The 21,317-nt window shown below is 37.1% G+C and overlaps 3 protein-coding genes across 4 annotated transcripts; 1 reads left to right on the forward strand and 2 right to left on the reverse strand.

Annotated features, from left to right (window-relative positions):
* The first annotated feature begins 328 nt into the window (after positions 1–328).
* LOC106119633 (coiled-coil domain-containing protein 65) lies at positions 329–5,542 on the forward strand. 2 transcript variants are annotated; one of them, XM_013314687.1, is made up of 10 exons: positions 329–341; positions 605–757; positions 937–1,050; positions 1,218–1,356; positions 1,466–1,689; positions 3,476–3,673; positions 3,871–4,065; positions 4,294–4,443; positions 4,687–4,922; positions 5,354–5,542. In XM_013314687.1, exons 2-10 carry the CDS (start codon positions 623–625, stop codon positions 5,481–5,483), a joined length of 1,521 nt encoding a protein of 506 aa, XP_013170141.1. In that variant the 5' UTR covers positions 329–341; positions 605–622; the 3' UTR covers positions 5,484–5,542. The 2 variants fall into 2 exon arrangements, with proteins under 2 accessions (XP_013170141.1, XP_013170142.1); XM_013314688.1 differs by lacking the exon at positions 4,294–4,443.
* Positions 5,543–5,721: 179 nt separating this feature from the next.
* Rpa3 (replication protein A3) lies at positions 5,722–6,619 on the reverse strand. Its single transcript, XM_013314681.1, has one exon. It carries the CDS (start codon positions 6,480–6,482, stop codon positions 6,066–6,068), a length of 417 nt encoding a protein of 138 aa, XP_013170135.1. The 5' UTR covers positions 6,483–6,619; the 3' UTR covers positions 5,722–6,065.
* Positions 6,620–6,898: 279 nt separating this feature from the next.
* On the reverse strand, positions 6,899–21,314 carry Prp8 (pre-mRNA processing factor 8). Its single transcript, XM_013314703.1, has 35 exons — positions 21,173–21,314; positions 20,856–21,055; positions 19,364–20,252; positions 18,943–19,193; positions 18,591–18,753; positions 18,218–18,435; positions 17,714–17,940; positions 17,343–17,487; positions 16,989–17,170; positions 16,579–16,785; positions 16,035–16,325; positions 15,731–15,923; positions 15,047–15,234; positions 14,714–14,952; positions 14,370–14,516; positions 14,072–14,222; positions 13,649–13,856; positions 13,038–13,243; positions 12,674–12,864; positions 12,124–12,259; positions 11,869–12,038; positions 11,647–11,794; positions 11,440–11,568; positions 11,193–11,353; positions 10,820–11,011; positions 10,334–10,528; positions 9,974–10,145; positions 9,676–9,789; positions 9,282–9,455; positions 9,016–9,209; positions 8,478–8,693; positions 8,088–8,253; positions 7,706–7,909; positions 7,295–7,574; positions 6,899–7,126 (listed from the first exon to the last, which is right to left on the reverse strand). Exons 2-35 carry the CDS (start codon positions 21,040–21,042, stop codon positions 6,966–6,968), a joined length of 7,095 nt encoding a protein of 2,364 aa, XP_013170157.1. The 5' UTR covers positions 21,043–21,055; positions 21,173–21,314; the 3' UTR covers positions 6,899–6,965.
* Positions 21,315–21,317: the final 3 nt, after the last annotated feature.

Below are 21,317 nucleotides of genomic sequence, written 5' to 3' on the forward strand. Positions count from 1 at the left end.
TTGAGCAGGGTGAATGTATCTATTATTTTGAGGACTTTTGTTGTACCGATATAATTGATTACTTTTGGTGTACCTATATATTTGCATATCTTGTCTGTGACGATCTATATGACGCTGACTGTACAAAACAAATTATTATGAGGGTAGATTACAATTTTTATTTTAACAAATACTAAGTCTTAGCGCATCGAATCAACCAAAAGCTACAAACATTGTGGAATTTTTGTTATTTGGCTTAGTTGCTGAGTAACGCATTATTAGTTTGTTCAATAATCACATTGAAGTATTGTAAAAGCATTAACATCTTGCAGTCACTTGTATCCTAGAATTTAGGCAATACCGTAAGTTTTATTTTTGTTTCTACTGAACACAACTCGAATATGTACTTAAGAAATTGTTTGTTATAATTATAATATTTTTAGTGCATTCTTTGCAAATTTCATAAAGTGTAATTTAAATTTATACAATCCTACTACTTTTCGTTTGTTGGTGAGCATTTAAAGAAACACTTATACAAAAACAATGTGTCCTCTTTTAAAAAAAACTGATATAAAAAAAATTGTGCAATTGTAAATATCAAAAATAATTATATTGATAAATATAGCAATTGCAGCAAATCAAAATGCCTAAGAAGAGCAAGGTGAATAAGTTGTCGCGCATGTCGGAGGAGGAGCGCGCACGATACTTACAGCATCGGGCAGACTTGGAGGAAGAGGCACGACGTAGGAAGAGGGAACTGATTGCCAGGTTCATCAAGGTACGAACATAGAGGAACAAGAATCAAAAAGTTATTAAGTATTAATGAAGCTATGGATATTTCGGAGTACATTACGAGACTAATGAGACATCATTTTCCTGGAAACTTCACCTCACACTATAAAGTCAATGTAATAACATAAGGTTACAGAAAATCAGTTTGGGGCCATTCTTTTTCAGAATAAGCTTGACAAAGAGGAGTCTTACAGCAAAATGAACACTGCGAAGATCAACCAGGAGTGGCGGTACATACTGAGGAAGATCAAATGTAAACAAATGGCCTCTGATATACAGGTAATCAATCTTAATAATTATCGTATCTTATCAACTACGAACATCTACGTCTTTGGCTAGAGCTACGTCTACGGCTAAATCTACCGCTACGTTTATGTCTACGGCTAGAGAAAAGTGTAGAAGATAGAAAACTCCTCAAGATCATTTATAAGTGAATTTATGTCTAGGGTATGATCATCAGCTTTAATTTCCTGGTGGAGAGAAAGGATCGCCAGATACTCTCGCTCACCAGAGCGCTGGAGGACTCTGATGAGCAGCATCGGCGCGCCTTTCAAACTCATACGGAAAACTTAAACTATTTCCTCAGTAAGTAGTTTTGTTTTAAAATTTATTGCTTCTAAATAAATTAAGGATCAGAATTAGATTGAGTACGGACTTATAAATACGAATGTAAATATTATGATTCTTTTGACAGGAATCGGAGCTCAACGATTAGATAAACTCCATACAGAGTACGATCGCCAAAAAGATCTCCTTTTAGAGAACTGGGAAGGAGAAGAGTTAGATATAACGGACAACCAGGATAGGGCTGAGATGAAACTAACGTTGATCACTTACATACAGGATCGTGACTTCAGAGCTTATAAGAAGAAGAGAGAAATTGCAATGTTGACAGCCAAGAATGACGAGAGACTAGAGGTAAAAGAGTCTTATAGCCACGTCTTAAGACTTTTATACAACATTTGCAATTGCAAGTTTTGTTGTTTCATCTCTGCATATATGCTAATTGTACGTATTGCGTCACCTTTGGACCTATTGGCAGGATATTAAAAATGTTAAAAAGCATCAATAAGTAGAAAATATTTATTTCTATTAAGCTATGGTCGCAAATGTTTTATGTACGTGTATTGGTAGGCTTTAGGGACGCCGGCTACCATGCCCGGCTCGTCGCTCTTTAGGTCGTCGCAGTTTGCCTTGCCCTTGTCCGTTAAGCAAATCAGTAGATTCTTGGAGTATTCACACTTGTTCACTTTATTGGCTGTAAAGAAATTTATATTAAAAAATCAGAAGATAAACTTGCAAGCGGTGATGCTTTAGCAATATTAAAGCCAATAATTACGATAAGCAATAATTTTAATACACAAGAATTATGTGTTCATTTCCATCAACATACCTCTTAGTATTTGAAAGCAATCATCAGCAGATTGCTGCAAGAAATCTTTTAGTTCTTGATCCTCTATGTCCTTTGTCATTACTTGTCTCACCAGATGTTTGTTAGGAAATCCGGTGTCGTCGGTCTGCAAAATACGGAAAAAATAACTGCAGGGTTTTTTTTTAGTTGCAAGTTTTCGGAATCCTACACATGAAGTAATTATGATTTATTTAAAAATTGTCTTTACTTACCATTTTTAAAGCGTCGACAAAGCAATGCAATGCGCACGCGTTGTCGTTGAGACCTATTCGTTCCTCTGAGTACTGCCAAATGTGGTCGTAGTTGTTGCTTGGGTTCCTCTTTACATTAGGTGTGTACCGATGTCGTCGGCTAAAGTGAAACTCCAAACGTGACCGTCGTCTCTGCCGATTTGTTCGTAACGGTCGTGCTGGCTCCTGTACAATGAAATAAATTAATGGTAGCAAGCCAAAGCCAATTTCAATCAGAAACTTATTAATGATATTTTACTGTCAGTAAAGTTCATACTTTGCTATCACCATCTCTGTCTTTTCCACAATCTTTTCCATGCACACAATTTCTTCTATGGACGTTTTCTTTCTCAGTAGTCTCCTCTTCATAGTCGGTTCCAATTCCATCATCAAGTGTATAGAAGTATTCGCTTTCTGTTGTCGTGCGTGATGTCAATCTACCTAGCTTATTACTTTCTGCATTGTTCACATCATTCATAGCTACATTGAATTTGTTCACAGTAGCTGGTGTAATTGGTTTTATGGCACTTCGAGACATTACTTCATTTCTCGGTTTCACGGATATTTGTGCTTTTTCTAACATTTTTAAACAAGTGTGATATATTTTCATCCATTTACTTTCTTTACCAGGACCGTATCTAATGCGGCAGTTTAAAGCCTGCTGAAAAAAAGAACCTTTAGATTGTTAACTTCTTATTTAGAGGGTACTCTTTAAAATCAAATTGAAAACTTACACTACTGTTTAAAATGAATACTGATAGACATAAAACTACAGTGCATAACAAACTACACATCTTTCACAATTACAATGAATAGTATTAATGTACCGAAATTATATATAAAGTAGCCACTGATGATTCAAATCTAATCATCTAAATGTCACCAAACTCAACACTATAGTAAGTGCGTCTACGCACTAATGTTTAAATAATATACATTCTCTATTTTTATACACGAATTATATCTCTCATAATAATGCTTCAAGGTGTCTAATATGTAGTTACGTATACAATAATAATATTATCTAATCCACATGTGAGTTGTAACACTGTTTTGTTTAAAGCATGAAGAACAAATGCGCAACCTCTGTCGTCCGAAGCAGTTGGAGATTGAATTATATTTCAATAAACTCCGTGACACTTATGATTCGTACGAGGAACACCATAATCCAATGATGGGGCACTACCGTGCGCTGCGGGAGAAAGACGACTTCTATCAGAGAGATATCGCAAGAAACGAACGACTTATAGAACAAGCTACGGTAAAATTAAAAGTTCTAGCTAATTCACTCTTAGCAAATACAGAACACAGAATTTTTTTTTAGTTGCTACTAAATTAAGGTCAAAAAAGGGAAGGCTTTTAATAAGTAACAATCAATAAGATGAAATAGATATATGTATATAAGTAAAGGTTATATATCTATGAAGGATGTTAAATAATTATACTCTTAACTTTTAGGACATATTAATGAATCTTCAAAAGGAATGGATGCGAACAACGAAGTCGTTAAGTAACAAAATGAATCGTATGACGAACCGTAAGGAAGACTTGGCAAAGAAGTACTGGCAAATGAAAAAGGAATCTAAGCTTATGAGCTGCAGAGACAATGACATGTTGACTGTACTTGTAAATTGTAGTCAAGATACCATAAAGGTTTGTTTTGTTTAAGTCTTAATTTACTATTGATTCCTATTTCACATTACCATTAATATTATAAAAGTTGGATAATCGCCAAACTTTCATAATAAGAGTCAATAACTTTAATAGGAATAACATAACACAATAAATTTAACAAAGTTAGCAACGATAAGACATCATTATGCCTTACTTTTTACCCTCGAGATTTTTTTTTACAAATGTTTCCATATTTTATCTAAACAGCGCCTGGAGGAAGTTAATAGCAAAGTAAATAAAATCACACAAATGAATCAAATTTGTAGCAAATACGAAAATAGTAGGTTGGATGTGCTCGAAGATTGTCCTGAAGATTGGATACCGCTGAACTTTGAACATCTTAACGAGGAGATGATAGTATAGTACTTTGATTAATGCACGATCGTACCAAAAACACTGCATGACCGTACCAAACCCACTGTAATATTCTATCAACGCACTGCACGATTGTACCAAACCCATAGTATTATGTCACCAGACCTACTACACATTGCAATCGTCTACAAAACGCACAACTATCCAAACTCCTTGCATGATATTCCTCTCTTCCTAATGAAGACTATTTGTCTTACATCTTACAATTTTTTTTCCGTCCCACAGAATGAATGTAAGGAATATATGAAAATGGATAAATTCTTAAACAAAGTGAACAGAGTGAAGGTGCAGACAATGTGCTTAAAAGCTGAAAAGGCTAAGTTAGCAAAGGAGAATATTCAGTTAAAACAATACATCAAGAAATATCTTACAGAATTGGCACTCAAAGGCGGCAAGGATAGACCGGCTAGTATGAAATATACGTCCAATATTCAGAAGACCGATGAAAATGGAAGGACTTTGTATGTATAATGTCATATCTGTTGTATAGAAAACAGTCATCTCATTAATAATAAATGCAAAAGTTTAGATGGATGGATGTTTGTTTGAAGTTATCTCCGGAACAATTCAATGGATCTTGATGAAATTTGGCACAGATGCAAACAGTCTGAAAGATCGTATAGGCTACTTATTTAGTTTTTTTTTACTTCTGCGGGCATGGAGTAGTAGGCGATTCCTATATTGCTAAGCACTTCCTTTGGTATTAAAAGTAACCATGTCTTATCCAAACATCAAGAAAGTTGTATTAGTAACTCACTAGTGTTACTACAATTTTTGTCTACTAATATGGAACAGTTGTAGTAGATTTATACCAAAAATGATAGGTAGATAGATAGATAGATACCTTAAAGGTATTTCCATATCTTTAATTAAAGTTATTTTTTGTTATAAGGTATCGTCCTGTAACCTGCATAGAAGGTGCTCTGTCTAATGCAGTTATGTATGAGAAGAGAATGAAATTGCAAGAGCAACGGGACAAAGAATTAGGAGGCATTCATGCATATCCAAGAGTCTGTTGGTAAAGCTATTGGAAAGAAAAATCATATTTAATTGACTTAATTACATATTAGGAATAACTTTTTATTTTTATCTGTGACTAATCTAAATCATTTTAATTGTTTCAAATAAAGTGATATGTTTTGTGTTTATTCTTATTTATAAGCATAGTATGTTCGGTTAGGCTAACTAGTGGATGTAACTGTGGCATCGGTGTTCTTTATTTGTGTATAAAATGGAAAAATTTAAAAAAATAAAAAAAAAAACAGTGGCAACTTTTTTAATATGAAACCTTAAAACTAATAACCTTAGCAACATAGCATATTTGTAACAATTATATTTTAAATGAATTAACTGTGGAATTCTTGTTGTGCTACTAAACAGCAAACTCAATACCAATTTAATACTAGCATATAATTTAAGTTTAATGTACATATATTTAAAGTATACTTTCAGAGTTTAGAGTTAGTACAAAACAAATATTACAAGAGATTAATATTATAAAAGATCAACTTCTTGAATGATTGTACTCTTCAAATATTTCTCAGTACTCATGTGGAATTACAAAATATCAGATACATCTTTCTCCTAATTAATTAACTTCAGACTTACTCCATTGGAGTTACTCCATTCATATCACTTGGATTCTCTCCAAGATTCCATGGGTCCTCCAGAGCTGCTAGTAACTTTGCAAGATTTTTATGGCCTTCTGTATCAATATTCTTGGCCATATCGTCAGAAAATGGAACATACTCATCACACAATACACTCTTTCCTTGTGAAACTCCATATATTTCGTACCATCCTTCCAAAGGTTCGCTAAGTGGCTTTTTCAATTGTATAAGAATCTCTTGATCATCCACAGTTTTAACATAGAATCCTTCATTAGCAGTAACTTTTGTAACTTTACCCCAGACAGCAACTTTCGCGCCGTTTTTTTGAGATAGATTACCGGCTGTAACGTATGGCATGAATTCATCATTGTCAGGATACTGGTTGTCTTCAAAATCATCATGGTCTCCCATTTTTATGTTTTAAAGATAGTTCAACAGTATAATTCCTTTCCCTACCTTTTTACAATTCTTTATTTGGAGTAAATAAAACTTGTTTAAACGTGAAGAAACTTTTGACAGGGACAGTGGTGAATAAATTGACAGTTGACATTCCCAGAAAATTTTTTTTTTTAATTTTATAACCTGGTTACATAGACCTTTAGATCATTCCCAGAAAATCTATGATTCAAAATCAAAGAGTTATGAAAACAGTCCATAGAGTAAAAAATCGGCATAAAAAACAACTTGGTTTTATCTGTGGTTTGGGAACGGAAACTTCGGACTTCTTTGGTGTTCCGGATCGATAAAATTCCCAAAGTCGGCACTTTTAATATATAAGTGGTGTGGTACAAAAATGGTTTACGTAAGATTAAATAAAACAAAGAAGATATTTAAAATTAAGCTTATAATAAACAGTTTTTCAATTCAAATTCCAATTCTTAATATTAATTATTTCTATGCGAAGAGGTCTTCTCTGTCGGCAGCGAGCATCGGCGCTGTGGCATCCTCCATTGCGGCGAAGTTCATGAAGTGAGCCGGCCGGTGCACTTCATGGTAGAACTCTCGCGGATTGCCCAGCTGTACACCGTATTTCATGTTCGGATCATGCCGGACACCTAAGAACAAATAAAACACGTTAAAAAGTCGACAATTAGAAAAATACTTAGAATTTGGCTTAAAATGACATTTCAGGGTCTACTTTTGTTCATTCATTTTTCGATATTTTAGACCTTGTAAATGTTTACCAATTACTCGAGCTAAACCTAAGTGTGTAATGAACATACCCATAAAGTTGTAGTTCCAGCTACCCTGCGAAGGCACCATAAAGTAACCGAGGAAGCGATCAGAGAGCAGCATCTGCACACGTTCGTAGTGACTGGGAAGGTAGCCCTTAGGGTTGTTGCCGCGGTCCGTATTCTTGGCGCCCCATTCGTACCCACTCGGCGTCAACTTATACGCGGTCAGCGAGCACGAGCCCGGCGTGAACGAACAAGTTATTATTATCGTCTTCTCTCCATCCCACGTTGGATTCTCTGCCATTATTTTGGCATGTGTAGTTATATCCTGTAAGAGAAAAGGTTTATTAAATATTCTATGGACACAATGGTGTATTAATAATTTCACTGACAGTAATCAGCAAAATTACTCCTTGAAGCTTGAAATTAGCAGATCTACTGAGTATAAAGACTGTGTACCTGTGGAGATAGCTGCGGCAGCTCGTTAGGCTGCGTGTGCATCCAGCCGAGCGGCTGCAAGTGCGCGAGCGCGGGGTGACGTGGCAGCTGGCGTGGCAAGTGCACCTGCTGATGCGTTCCCCACTGCGGAGGAACCACCGCGCACTGCACCTCACGCACCATCGGGTTGTCCGGTGGCGACGAGCCGTACAGGTAGCACGCGATCTAAACACGAAAAAGTTTTTTATAAGAACACGAACAAGCAGTTTATGTGTATAAGAGATCTTTTGATGAGTAGCTTTCACCTGTAGACTTTCACATGGTTGTTAAAATTCACTGAATATAAAATAAGAGAAAACTTTAATATTTTTACAATGGGGTTAATTAAGTGTTTATTACTGACCTGTGCCCGTAAATCTGATATTGTGACAAACTTCTTGAGCAGATTTTTTGGCAAAATGTATGTGTAGCCGCTTTCTTTGATGTCGTCAGAACTGACATAGATGTGATTTGTACGCAGATGTAAGTTCGTCGCTGATATCGCACGGACGCGCCATTCCGTTTTTGAACTGTTGAAAACGTTACATAGTGTTAAAAACATGATGAGTAAATTCTTTAGTCGCCTTAACTTTTGGCGCTCATCAAACACATAACGTTATAAAAGATTTGATCATACTGAAGTGAATGAATAGATGATATGATAATACCATCATTGAAAAAAATATATAATATTTTTTGTAGTTTGTATGTTCGGCAGTGAAAATCCCGGTATGTTCGATGTGTACAGTCTTACCTAAAGGTCTGCGACTCATAATTGCTGGTAGTGGAAGTAATGATCTCGTCGCCGTGTTTATTGACGGTACGCGTGGTGGTGGCGGTAAGCTGGCTCTGCTCCTTGCTCTGCTTCTCTATCTCCGCGATCTGCTGCCGCTGTGCTGATGGGGCCGATATCTCCATACCAAGGATTATGTCACGGATCTCGGATTGCGTAAGTGAGGCTACGTTCACGCTAAGGAGAAATAATGATATTAATTAAAACTCTTCTTCTTCTTTCTCAGCCATAAGTAAAACTCTTACAATGTATGAATTAGTTACAATTTTCATTTAATCTACTAACAAGTTTTAACTACCAATACACATGAAAAAAAAGTAATCACTGAGGATGACAATTTGAGAGTAAATGTCATGTGTTTTTGCAAAGGAAAGTCTTGTTAAGTTAAATTGTTAATTGTCTTGAAATCTTACAAGAGAAAACCGTCGTAGTTGCGTAAAATTAATTCAAATCAATATAATTTCTCCCTACATTCACAAAATAGTTGTATGAAACTTACTTGTTCTTCTTGCCGTAATCAGCGAGTATTAAGTCCTTGAGCTGCACCTCGACTTTGATCCAGTCGTCATCGGTGAGCGTGGGCCAGATATGGTGGGGCTCAGTGAGAGTCGTCTTGTCCGGCTTCAGCAGCACCTTGGTGCGCTCCGTGTTCACATGCAGCGCGCGCAAGATCAGGATCAGACGACTGAACGCCTATACAACGTCATTAACAAGTTAATATTGTAATCTATAACAAAGTAATTCTACCTTTATATTATTACTTACAGTATATGATGAGATTGTCTTTAGCCAATCGTCGTAAAGGTTGAAGAGAACCATCTGTGGTTCTGTAGCTTTCAGGATCAAGTCGCCGAATTTCTCCACCTTGAGGCAGGCCTGGAATGGCAGCTGCAGCTCTGAGCCCTTGATCACAATGTTCGGGAAGTCGAGCAAGTGGACCTGGGGATCAGACAGAAAAAGTTATTTACAGAAATATAGTAGAGACCGCTTAATAATGATGATAACCAAAACCATAGATCCTGGCTGAAGGCTGGTGTTTCACGTTGAATTATTACGACTGAATTTTGCCGGGAACTTCTACGTCTTTGTAACCCGCTTATGCGAGAAATTAGATTTTGAGTACGTAGATTAGATGTGTAGTTAAAAATAAATGGCTAACCTCCAAAGGATCCAACATTCCCTTTCTGGTGACAATAATTTGTTTCGGCTGTTCTTCAACCGGCAGGGACCGAATCAACGCTGCGACTTCTTCTGCTGTTTTCCATTTAGCGAGCTATACAAGAAACGTGATAATTGTAAATTTAGTTGAAAAGGAGAATCTAAAAAGTTATATGTTTATCTTTCTCAATGATATAGCACGATAGTTATAAATATTCTAATACTTTTTTCTTCCAGTTTAAAAATCTATAATAACAGGTATTTTCTCTAGTATGTAATAATAGTTTCCTTGTATTTACCTGTCCCAAACGTTTCTGTCCGGCCCACACACTGGTGTGAATGATCTTGAGGAACAGCTGTCCTGTGCGCGGGTTGAAGATAAAGATGGCACCATTGATGGGTTTGGTTGTTAAGTTACCTTCAAATGTCTTGTGTATTGTCACTCTGTACACATTTGTGTCATCTACGAACCTAGAAGAAGAAATTAGTTTCAGATACAATTTACATAAAGTTTTCCTAATCAGAAGAGTTGTGTTATTTCGTTTAGAATGTTAATATTTGTTTATATTAACATTCTGTTATATATGTTAATAATTAGGCACTTTTCTGGTCGACGTGCCAACTTAATCTCCATGTATTATATAATGTAGAATAGTTACCAAATGATCTGATTAGAGAACAGCTCTCCGTAGTTCTGACTGGAGAGATAGGGCTCTGTGGGCTCTGAGGAGTAGAGCTGTAGCGCCTTGCGGATACGCTCGCGCAGCACGTACAGCGCAGGATTGGCCTTCATTATCTTGGCCATCGCTTGTTGAATCAACGGCTTGCAGCCCGGGAACCAGTTGCCGTACGCGCTGTGAATTAAAATAAACATAAATAATTGGTGAGAAATTGTTACATCCAAATTTTTTTTTTAATTACTTCAGGAATATGTTACAATAACACAACACCTCAAGGAAATAATTTACAAGATAACCAATGTAAGAAACTAAAAGGGCAATAAAAAGAAACAATGCTATTTGCATTGATATAAAGAATATAAAGATTTACAGCTACACTCAAAATTGTTAAGTGGCTAATAATGGAGACCTTTAGTGAAGTTTTCTCAAACAATCTCTACAATTAAGCTACAGTGGTCAAAGTACCTGTGCAGATTGTATGCGAGGTCGATGGCGATGAGAAGGCCTGTGGGAGAGGGATATATGGACATGTTGTCGGTGGTGTAGTCGAGGAACTTGGCACGCGCGTACCGCTCCACGTCGTGCGAGTCGTAGTCGCCCCATCGCAGCTGGATGTCCAGCCAGTACTTCTGCGTCGTTGTGTTGTCCATGGTATCTCTACACGAGGACAATTAAAGAAAATTTAATTTTCTGTTTTTTGCGACATAAACAGATTTGGTATGTAGTATGGTAAATAGTCATCTGGAATAAAATACAGTTCCTGTTGGATCTATTAACCCTGTTCAAACCGTAAATTGTTGATTGAATTATTGAGTGTGCAAAACATAGTATTTCTTACTTGGAATCGGCTAGCAGCGATGGTCGGGACACATTCCACTTGTATGCAGAGAAGAGAAGGATATCCGCGCAAGATGAATTCATCTTATACGATTTTCGAGGATGAATTGTTTCTTTCTGCACTGTTTCGATTTCTAGCGCGTCCAGTTCTTGGTCAAACACCTGTGTTAATTTATATTATTAAAAATACTAATCACTTATCTTTGCAATCTTTTTGATTGTAAATTTAAGAATATCTTTCGAATTACCTGACACAAATCCATGACGATTGACTCGTGCACTTTCTGCCACAAGTGAGCTCTGAATATTTGAATGAGCGAGATTTTCAATGTCGGAATTTTGCCGTGCATGAAAATGCCCGTCAGATCCAGTTGCACCTAAAAATGCACATAATTCGTGATAAAAAATATCCTAAAAAAATGTAATCATAGAGTTTCAAAAGAAAATTTCTTTACCTGGAAACCGACGTACACGTTGGCTCTGTTTATAGTAGGTGACCACCATAGTGTGAAGCGACGGTTTGGAATTTGGTTCAAACCAGATCGTTGGGCATTTGTCAACTTTTTGTATTTCATTGATTCTTCAAATCCTGAGGCTTTCTCCCTATAATTAATAACAGCAAATTAAAAAAATAACAATAAGTTACTTTAAAATATATATATTAAAATAGTACTGACCAGAACAAACCTTCCCATGTGGGGAAGTAAGTGCCCTTGAAAAGGGTATGTTCAAGTATTCCCTCGACTCCGCCGAGCGCCTGAATCATGTCAGTGCGGTAGTTGTTTAAGTTCCACAACTTGCCGTCGTGGCGCTGGTGAGTCCACCAGAATGGATTCTGTTTCAACACCTAAAGAAAAAAGTAGCCATTACTGCAATTACTATTTTTTTAATCTCCTCGTAAATGAATAAAGCCATTTGATGTTATGAATTACCTGATACTGTTTGAACTCTGTACGTATACGCCAGCCTTTGTCATAAGCGAGGGTGTGTCGATCTTTCTGGAACAGTGTGTTGATCCTTGGAATGCCTCTATCCCAAGAATCTTCAAGATCTTCGAGTGTTAGACGCCTATAAAGTAATACAATGTCTTAAATTTGTCGAAGCAATACACATAGATTTTTTCTTGTAGTAATTGTATTGATCAGACAGCGTAGTCTCAGACGGACAGCGCTACGGTACGTCGCGGTCGGCGAGCCCGCAGTCACTGCCCGCCCCCAGAGCACATGACCTCTCTGGTTTCTGGACCCCTACGCGATTCATCATTTCTAAATATCTGTACCAAAACTTCAAACAGAAGGGATTTCTTCTTTGCTTTTACAAGTTTTAAGTATCACTCAGAATAATTTAACAGTGTGAAAAAGTTACCCCCTTCATGATTGACCTTAATGTGAGTGTGAAAGTGTATTTTATTTGGCAGAGAAAAATTTGTAGGGTATTTTATGACCTATCTTTTCGAGTATTACATTAAAATTGTTTAATTACCTGTTTTGTGCATTGGCTTCCTGTCTCTTAAGAGCGTACTCTGCCCACACACGCTGCGAGTCAACAAACTCGGCTTCCCAAGGCTGGATGTACCGGTACAAGTTGGGAATCAGCTGGTCCTCGTCGTGCGACATACCAGAGCGGAAGTGAGTGATGCCTACGTCGGTTTGCTTAGACCAGCGGAGGTCAGACTGAAAGAAAAAAATACTTCATAGAATGTGCGGATAACTAATAATTCAACAAAATTCATTTTAATTAGATTAAAACTATCGACTACAACTCGATTTATTTTTAAACTTCTCTAAAGTTTCATCTCAAAGTTTTTTTTTTATTATGAGAACACGAACATTTCAGCGATGCTTACCTGTGGTATGAGCACATGTCCCATAGACAACATTCCGAGACCTCCCAACTCCTTCGGCGTGTAGAAAACGACGGGCGGGAAACGCGAAGGCATTTTGGAGTTGAGACCAATCTTGATACGGGTTTGTATCTTGTTCTCGCATTTCACCAACAAGTCCAATAACTCTTGGGTGTTGACGACGGCCTCACGGAAGTATGTCATTAAACCTTAGAAAAAAAAACTTTTATTGAAGGACAATTGGATCGATTAATAATACTTTCATCACCAACTAATATATTGAAGGAATGTGTGTAATAAGATCAGAAAGCGTAGTCTCAGACGGACAGCGCTACGGTACGTCGCGATCAGCGCGCCCGCAGTCACGGCCCGCCCCCAGAGCACAGGGACTCTCTGGATTCGGGACCCCTACGCGATTCATCACATCTAATTTCCCAATTAAAAAAAACGATGTTTCCATTTTTAGACCTAATGTTAATAGAGTTAAGTATAGACTAAGTGTCATATTTGACCATAGAGTAATACTTAATAGATAAGCGCACCGGAAGTTAACTTAGAGGTTCTTAAAAAGCTTACTTCAGTCGGTTTTGAGTATAATTAAGAGTTTATCTAACCAATAAGTGCCGTGTTCCACTTGTTGACAATTTTAGTGAAGGTGGTGGAGCCCGAAGCCATGAGTATCTGTCGCACACGGTTATGGAAGCGTGCGAGCGACTCATCATCTACTCGTAGATAGCACTGCGCGGTGCGCTCCTTGGTCACTTCGTTTTGCAAGTTCCATACTCCGTCGCGGTGCGATAGCTCCTCGTTTTGACTGCGACACTGTTCATACATTGTATATTAATGATATTTAAAAGAAATTTGATTTAATAACTGATGAATATTTCTCAAATAATTTCAAATAGGGTTAAAAAAAATTCAAGAAAGATTCTTTAGTTATTAGAAATGTGATTTTATATAATAGATGTATTTGCCTTAACTAATATAAGCATGAGCGCATATGCATTGATGTATAAAAATGAAAAAGTATTACTAACTTTTGGCAATATTCTGCATTCAAAACCGGCCATGTTGAACAAAAGATTTGGATTATCTTTCGAATACACTGAAACGAAACTGTTCTCCCATTGTATGGTGGTGACAGAGCGCGGCAGACGGTTCTTTATGTCCCAAAACACTGCACGACCCCTGTAAAATGATACAAGATTATTGCATCTTAGAAAATACCTCTTTTTGTGCAATAAGATTAGTGATGCATATTCTGCCTTTGTCATCGATTATTCGCTGAGTTAAGGGAGACCCTTAGTGTAAAATTGTTATACTATTGGTACATACAAATTGACGTCGTGTTTCATGAGTCGCATGCGGGCGTCACGAGGCCAACACTTCTTGTTGTTGTAGCCTACGATGTTCTCATTGTTGGGGTCGGGGTGCTCAGTCAGGTAGCGCTGGATCAGATCGCGGGCTTCTTCCGCCGTAAATCTGCACAAACAAATATAGGTAAGATTTTACAACGCCATTTTGAAGACTGACAATAAGGGAATTAAAATATCGCTTTATAAACTGAAAATAAGCTAATATATGAAAAGAAACACGATAATTGCCTGTTAGAAATGGCCAACTGAAATGGCCTAAAAAGTGCAGCAAATTCGGACGAATAATTTACAAGTTAAAATTACCTGAAGAATATATGAATTCTGTCGACGTATCTGCAATACAGTCGTATGGGGTGGGTGACCTCTGTCTGTCTATCCTGGTAAGACAGGAAGTCATTGGGCAGCTGCGGTGGGCCGGCCATCTCGCTGGCACGTTGTAGCCCTAACACGAGTAAATCCAGTACCAAGCCGTAGTATTGCACGATGAACGAAGCAAACTGCAGGCCGCGGATTATGCCGTACGAGTTCGTGTGGTTCATGTCCTGAAACATTCATATTGGATTTGTTTAAAAACCTTTTACAATCCAATGATTCTGTACATTTAAACAAACATGTTAAATGTGTAATACTACGTACTTTGTAATTGATGACAACGTTGTTCTTAGCGGTCATGTAGTCGGCGATATTGTGGTCCACGATGAGCCTCAGCAGTCGATTGAGTAGCGTAAGGTCGATTTTCTCATATAATTTCTCGAAGCGCGACTCCAGCAGCACGTTGCACTCCCCTTCACCAACCTCCCACACCTCTTGTAGGTTGTTTATACCTAAAGAATAAAAAAAAACATTAGTATAAACACTTCTCTAAAATAATATTATTATAAAGATTATAAGATATGCATGTGTACGAAAATAAACTTCATAAAATAATATGAAATTTAACTTAATATTTGCATAAGTTGGCAACACAATGCATGCCATTGTCATGCCTCTTAATGAATTTTTGAAAATATAAAATATATTAAAGTTCAAATTTAAATTTTCAATTGAGAAGAAAATGGTCTAAATTTTCTACATCTTCTGGTGTTCCTTTTCTATGGTAGACGGTCTTCGAAATTGATGAATATGCAACTAACCAAAGTGAGGTTTGTAACAAGGGGATGGTACAACCACAAGAATCTCCTTTGCCACAACGCACACTATGGGTAACTGCCGCTTCTTCTTGTACTGCTACAGTAATTCTTCTCACATTGGAAGCCAATCAAATACAAATTTAATTATGGCAGTTAAAATACACATTAAAGTTAAATAAATATAAATTACCTTGACACCATTTGTAGACGAGCAGCGGCGACGGCTCAGTATCTGCGGGTTTGACCCAGGGCGGCAACAACCGACGCTTGTCAGCTTCGTACCACAAGTATTGGTCTAGGTACGCGTCTGTTATCTTCTCGAGTGGTTCTACGTCATACACTGGTACAAGATGAGAGTACAGGTCCATGAATTCAATGCCCACCTACAAAAGATGAAATTCAATGATTAAAGTAAAATGTAACCCGTTCATGACTCCGGATTAATTAAATTTGAGTATAGTCTTTTTTAATTGGTTACTAATAATGTTTCGTACCTCTCTAAAAGTTCTCTGTGTGAGCAAATGACGTTTAATCCTAGAGAGTGCTTCGTGAGGATTATCGTACGCCTGCTCTATAAGTCCCAATTCCTCTCTTTGGCTCTGGTTGAGCCGAGACTTGACGCTGTAGGCTTCCTTCAGTCTTTCCAGCGCAAGGATCAATAACTTCGTGTCGTGCTTGTATGACAGCGGCGGGAAGGGTATGGGAGCGAATCGGCGAGATTCCAGCCAGTGGACTGTTGTAGTGTAAATTGCCACGGCTTCTTCTGGTGAGATGTAGGGCCCATCCTATAAAATCAATGTATTTTTTTTAAATATCGCAGTGGAGAAACGTTAAAAGCTGCGAAGTTTACTGAACGACAGATGAAAATTCACAATAACTTAAGTTTAATTTCTTCGATGAAACTAGAATTTCGTTTGATTACTACCTATAGCTTGTAAGTCATTGTTTAATATACAAGTCTTAATCGAATTCGTTGAATTCGACACATATTCAAACAGATATCCAGACATTAATCTGTTTTCTTGTTTACAGTTTTACCTTCAAATAGTTATGCTGTCGCTCTTGCTCAGCCTTGAGGTAGAGACGCGTGAGCCTGCCGAGGTTCTTCTTGCAAACAGTCTTGTCGACGGTGGCACCTCGCCGGATGCGCTCACGGTTGTAGTGCGCTGTGTTCGTCCACCAGTCCGCCTTCATCTTTACGTAGCGGAGGATCATGTTCTCGATAGGTGTTGGTAGACCTGGCACCTGGGACGAAACAATTCAATTTGATATAAATTTTCTTCAAATATTCTTTTTTAATAACTAAACACTAGTATATTTTGTTTTAGTCAACAATCAAAATCCAAATATTTCTTTAGAATTATGAAAGTTATGTTCCCTTAATTTTACGTTAAAAATATTTATATATAATTTAAACAAACAAGCTTAACAGCTAGAGTTATGCTAACCTTCCATGGAATATTCGCCTTCCAGCACCTCCATGCTTCGGACAAATGTTGCAGAATAGTCCTGGCCTTGTTCTGCTTGATACCTTCGGGCATCATGTCCACGATATCGTGCATGACGGATGCTCGCAGCTCTAGGTCAAAGTGAGACTCGACGCGCTGCTTCGTAACCGTCTTTGCCACACCTGATTTATTGAATACAATATAAAAATACTGTGGTGATCTTACGATTTTTTACGAATGAAAGAACTTATTCAGCAAGTTGGTGGAACTGAATGTGGTAAAAAAATGCATCTTTATTGGGTTGTGTCTTACAATAAGGACTATAAATAAAAGTGCGTAAAAACCAAATCCTACCTTTGGAATGTCTTCCCTCGAATTGTCGGGATAGAAGGTTTCCGAGCCAGCGTTCTAGCAGAGGTGTTATACCGCGCATAAAGAACAACCATACTCGCCATCCTGGCGCCCAGAAACCGCATCCCGGACCCTTTGACACTGGACCCTAAGGAAGAAAACTTTCAGTCAATAGCCAAAACATTAAAAAACATGTTCATATAACCTGTAGACAGTGATTACCAATTTCTCTTTATTAAATTCTATACACTAAGATAATAAGAACATCAATTTCTAACTATTGTTACAACTTTCATTGCATGACAAATCTGTACTTTAGTAAAAATTAATTAAAAAAATTAAAAAAAAACGTATGACATATATAATTAACTTACAGTATTAAATCTATAATAGATGAGATGTTTTAAATCCTTGCACATTCTAATCTGCCTCATTAGTTTGTACTTGTATCTGTACATGCCAGTGAGTTGGCCGACATGAGCGAAAATGTACTGCAGCCCATCAGCCAGTTGGAATGAGTCCACGTTGTTCAAACGGTACTGAACGTGCGAGTCCACTATCAGTTTGGTGAGACGTAAGATCTCACGACATAAATGGAACGCTGAAATAGTGACATGTTGATATAGTTTTCTATATAAAATGTGGTATTTCCAATATGATTAAAGTAAAATTCAAGCTATATTGTGACGTCATAGTTCACAAATCAATTAAAATAAGTAGGAGCAGTGATAGACAGATAAAATTAGTATCGAATCTGAATCTCTAATTTAATAAAAATGGGGAATGGTATACATATGATACATCAAGATCTTCTAGAACTTTGCATATCAAATAAAGGCAGAATCTGTATCAAAGCAATAAATTTAATGTGAATTTACCATTTCCAAATCGTGATTTCTTTCTTTCCTTAGTGGTGAGTGTTTTCACTGGTTTCAAGTTGAAGTTGTAATCAAGATGAAGATAGTTCAGATTTTTGCGGTGAATCAACAGATTCAACATGTTGTAACCCTGTCGGCATACTTGTAGGCCTGCTTCCACCCAATCCAATGTTGTGGTTTGGAAGAACTTTGTAGATTTGAAAGATCGGAAAAGGTACCTAGATGGAAAAGATGATACGAATTTTAACAAATGCTGAGAAAAGACGTTATAACCATGCATTTCCACTGCCAAAACATGTCATCCCAAATAATAAAACAGAGATATCAATAGGTTTTTGCATTGGATTAGGATGGTAATCAACAAGAAATTTACCTCTTTTTCTGTGGTTTTGGAGGTCTATGCTTCAATGCATTCAGTACATAGTACTTAAGCAATTTCTGGTAAGAGACCCTGACCTTCACAGGTTGTCCAGGTGGGCAGTGCTCCTTGTACCAAGTCTTTACTAATGGCACGTCGATAGCACGACGTGAGCGTCCTGTAGTTAATTATGACATAATGTACATCATCCTTTATTAATAATGTAGAAACATCTATTTCAGATCACAGAGTTATTGGTCACTAAGGAAGACCCTTAATGAAGGTTTAAAATAAGTAAAACTAAAGGAGGTTACGTAACAATTGATTGCAGCATAAACACTCCTACCAAGAAAAATTATATTCTCACCTGATCTCATATTAAATGGCCTTGGTGCCCATAACAAAGCAATTCCATTAGCAGTATTATCAGTGTACAAAGCAGTCTCCTGGAGGAATGGTGATACATCCTCAGGAAGTACAAATTCATCTTCGTCTGGTACTGGATCCAAAGACTTAACAGAGTGTCGATGTGAGATAGGATTGATCAATGGATCGAAATAGAAAGCTGGTAGATCTGGATCTTCCGTTTTAATGTAAACCACATTTGGAGTGTGATACCTAATAAGTTATGTAATATTAATGATACTAACAGAATAAAATTGAATTATAAAGTAAAACACAAAAAAATATTTTTTTTAATAGTAAAAAAAAAAGCAATAAAATTGACCATTGTCGTTGTGTGACTATTAAATGCCATAATTTTTTTAACAGTACAAGTGTAGACTTACCATGATAACTGAACAAAATGTGGCAAATTGTTATAGAGATATGGGAATGCAATCCTGTACTCAGTTCTGATTGGTTGTCTTATAATAATTTTATTGATGTCATTGAATTCATTCCAATCTTCATCTCCTGCCGAGTTATCTTTGACCAGTGGCTCAAACTTAGGCCCACCTGGTATTGCCATATTCAAAGCTTTAGCAGTGAAGAAACTTTTTGAATCAAAAAGGTAAAAGTAATTGTCATCCACCAGATCTGTTAAAAGTTGATTTGCAAGACGGTACAGCGTCGCCATCTGTGGTAGAGACAGATTCCACTTTCTATATGTGGAGCCATTCACATGCCTAGTCGCCATGAGAGGTTTGTGATCATAAAACCATGATGCTACTGCTGCATCTTCTTCAGGGTCTAATTCAATTTGAATTGGTTCTAATGGTTCAACATCAAGAATATTATCTGCATAGTCCAATGGAGGTTCCTCATCATCAAATGGAGGAAATCTCATTCTCTTGAAATGTCTTCTGTCACGTTTTTCTCTTCTCATCATAATCCACATAGTGCCCCACTGAGCTATGTACACTGGTTCAATAACCCATGGAATCTCATTTACAAATGTTATAGCACCAGTGATATGGTATAAAACCTTTACATCCCTGATCTGTTCCCAGGGCATGGGCATGTTTTCTAGGAGCTTCATGACTGCATGTGGCATGTATTTTAGAGCTCCTAGATAAACGCGTTTGTCATGACGGTATTTCCGGCTGGTCATATCACCATGATCCCTTATGATCTTTCTGATATGCTCAGGTGGCATGTCCTCTTTCTGAGCATCCACAAATCCAAATTTGCGCTTCTCCGCAAATCGTTTTGATTGTAATTGTAACCATTTTTGAGCTATAGAAGATAATTTTAGATTAACATTTTTATAAACCTTGAAAATTAAGTGTTAATCAAAAAGTAACAACTATTATGCAGAAGATAATTGAAGTTTTATGATAGTATATTAAAGCATGTATAAATGTGTGCAATAACAGCATTTCCTATTAAAACTTGAATAGAAAATTATATCAATTGCAATATTTAATATACCCTCCAAAAATGGTTTATATAATTGCTTAAGTAATAAACTTTGGACATAAAGAAGGGTTGTTCAGAGCAATGCACATTCAATATTTATAAAAAAATTATATTATTATTTGCTAAGTCTTTATTAAAATATTAATGTATGCCTAATTGGTCCAAGCAAGATATTTTAAGCTTTAATATTACTTACATTTGATGCACCATCAATACTACACTACAGATGGTAACGACTTGGTAAAGATACTCTTACTAAAGTTATTTTTGAAGTTGAAGTCACACCTCAGAATTAGCGATTTTATTTACATGGTACACGTACTGTTTTCTAGTTTATACTAGATGATATTCTCTATTAACCTATTTGTGAACATTAAATTTAGTTCATCACCATATAAATGCAAATACGGTAATGTTTACCTTTTTCCTTTATTTTCTCTTCCGGTATGTGGTGCGGCTTCGGTGGTTGTGATGGCGGCACCGGAGGCATGACAGCAGCAGCGGCGGCGTGCGCTTGCAGTGCCGCCTGCTGCGCCGCCGCCAGCTGCTGCTGCGCCATCATGGTGGCCCAGGGGTTGGGCCCCAGAAGGTACGGCGGCAGCGACATAGCTGCACGCCTTCTACAAGCACCAATATACTTACACTAAATTTCAACACCTTTCGCAAGTGTTCGCAACAATCAACATGGCGATAACACCGGCAACCAAAAATTTAACAAATAATGTAATAAAACTTACTTTCGTCCTGCGCTACAGTATGATGATCAATATTTTTCGCAGTATTAAAAAAAACACAAGTAAACGATTCCGTTAAAAGTTTCTAATTCGCACACGCATCACGCATTACAAAAACGGCAGCCATTTGTAATTTGTTTTTCATAGT

This window comes from Papilio xuthus, unplaced genomic scaffold, assembly GCF_000836235.2.
Source record: "Papilio xuthus unplaced genomic scaffold, Pxut_1.1 DF827135.1, whole genome shotgun sequence".
NCBI classification, from domain to species: domain Eukaryota; kingdom Metazoa; phylum Arthropoda; class Insecta; order Lepidoptera; family Papilionidae; genus Papilio; species Papilio xuthus.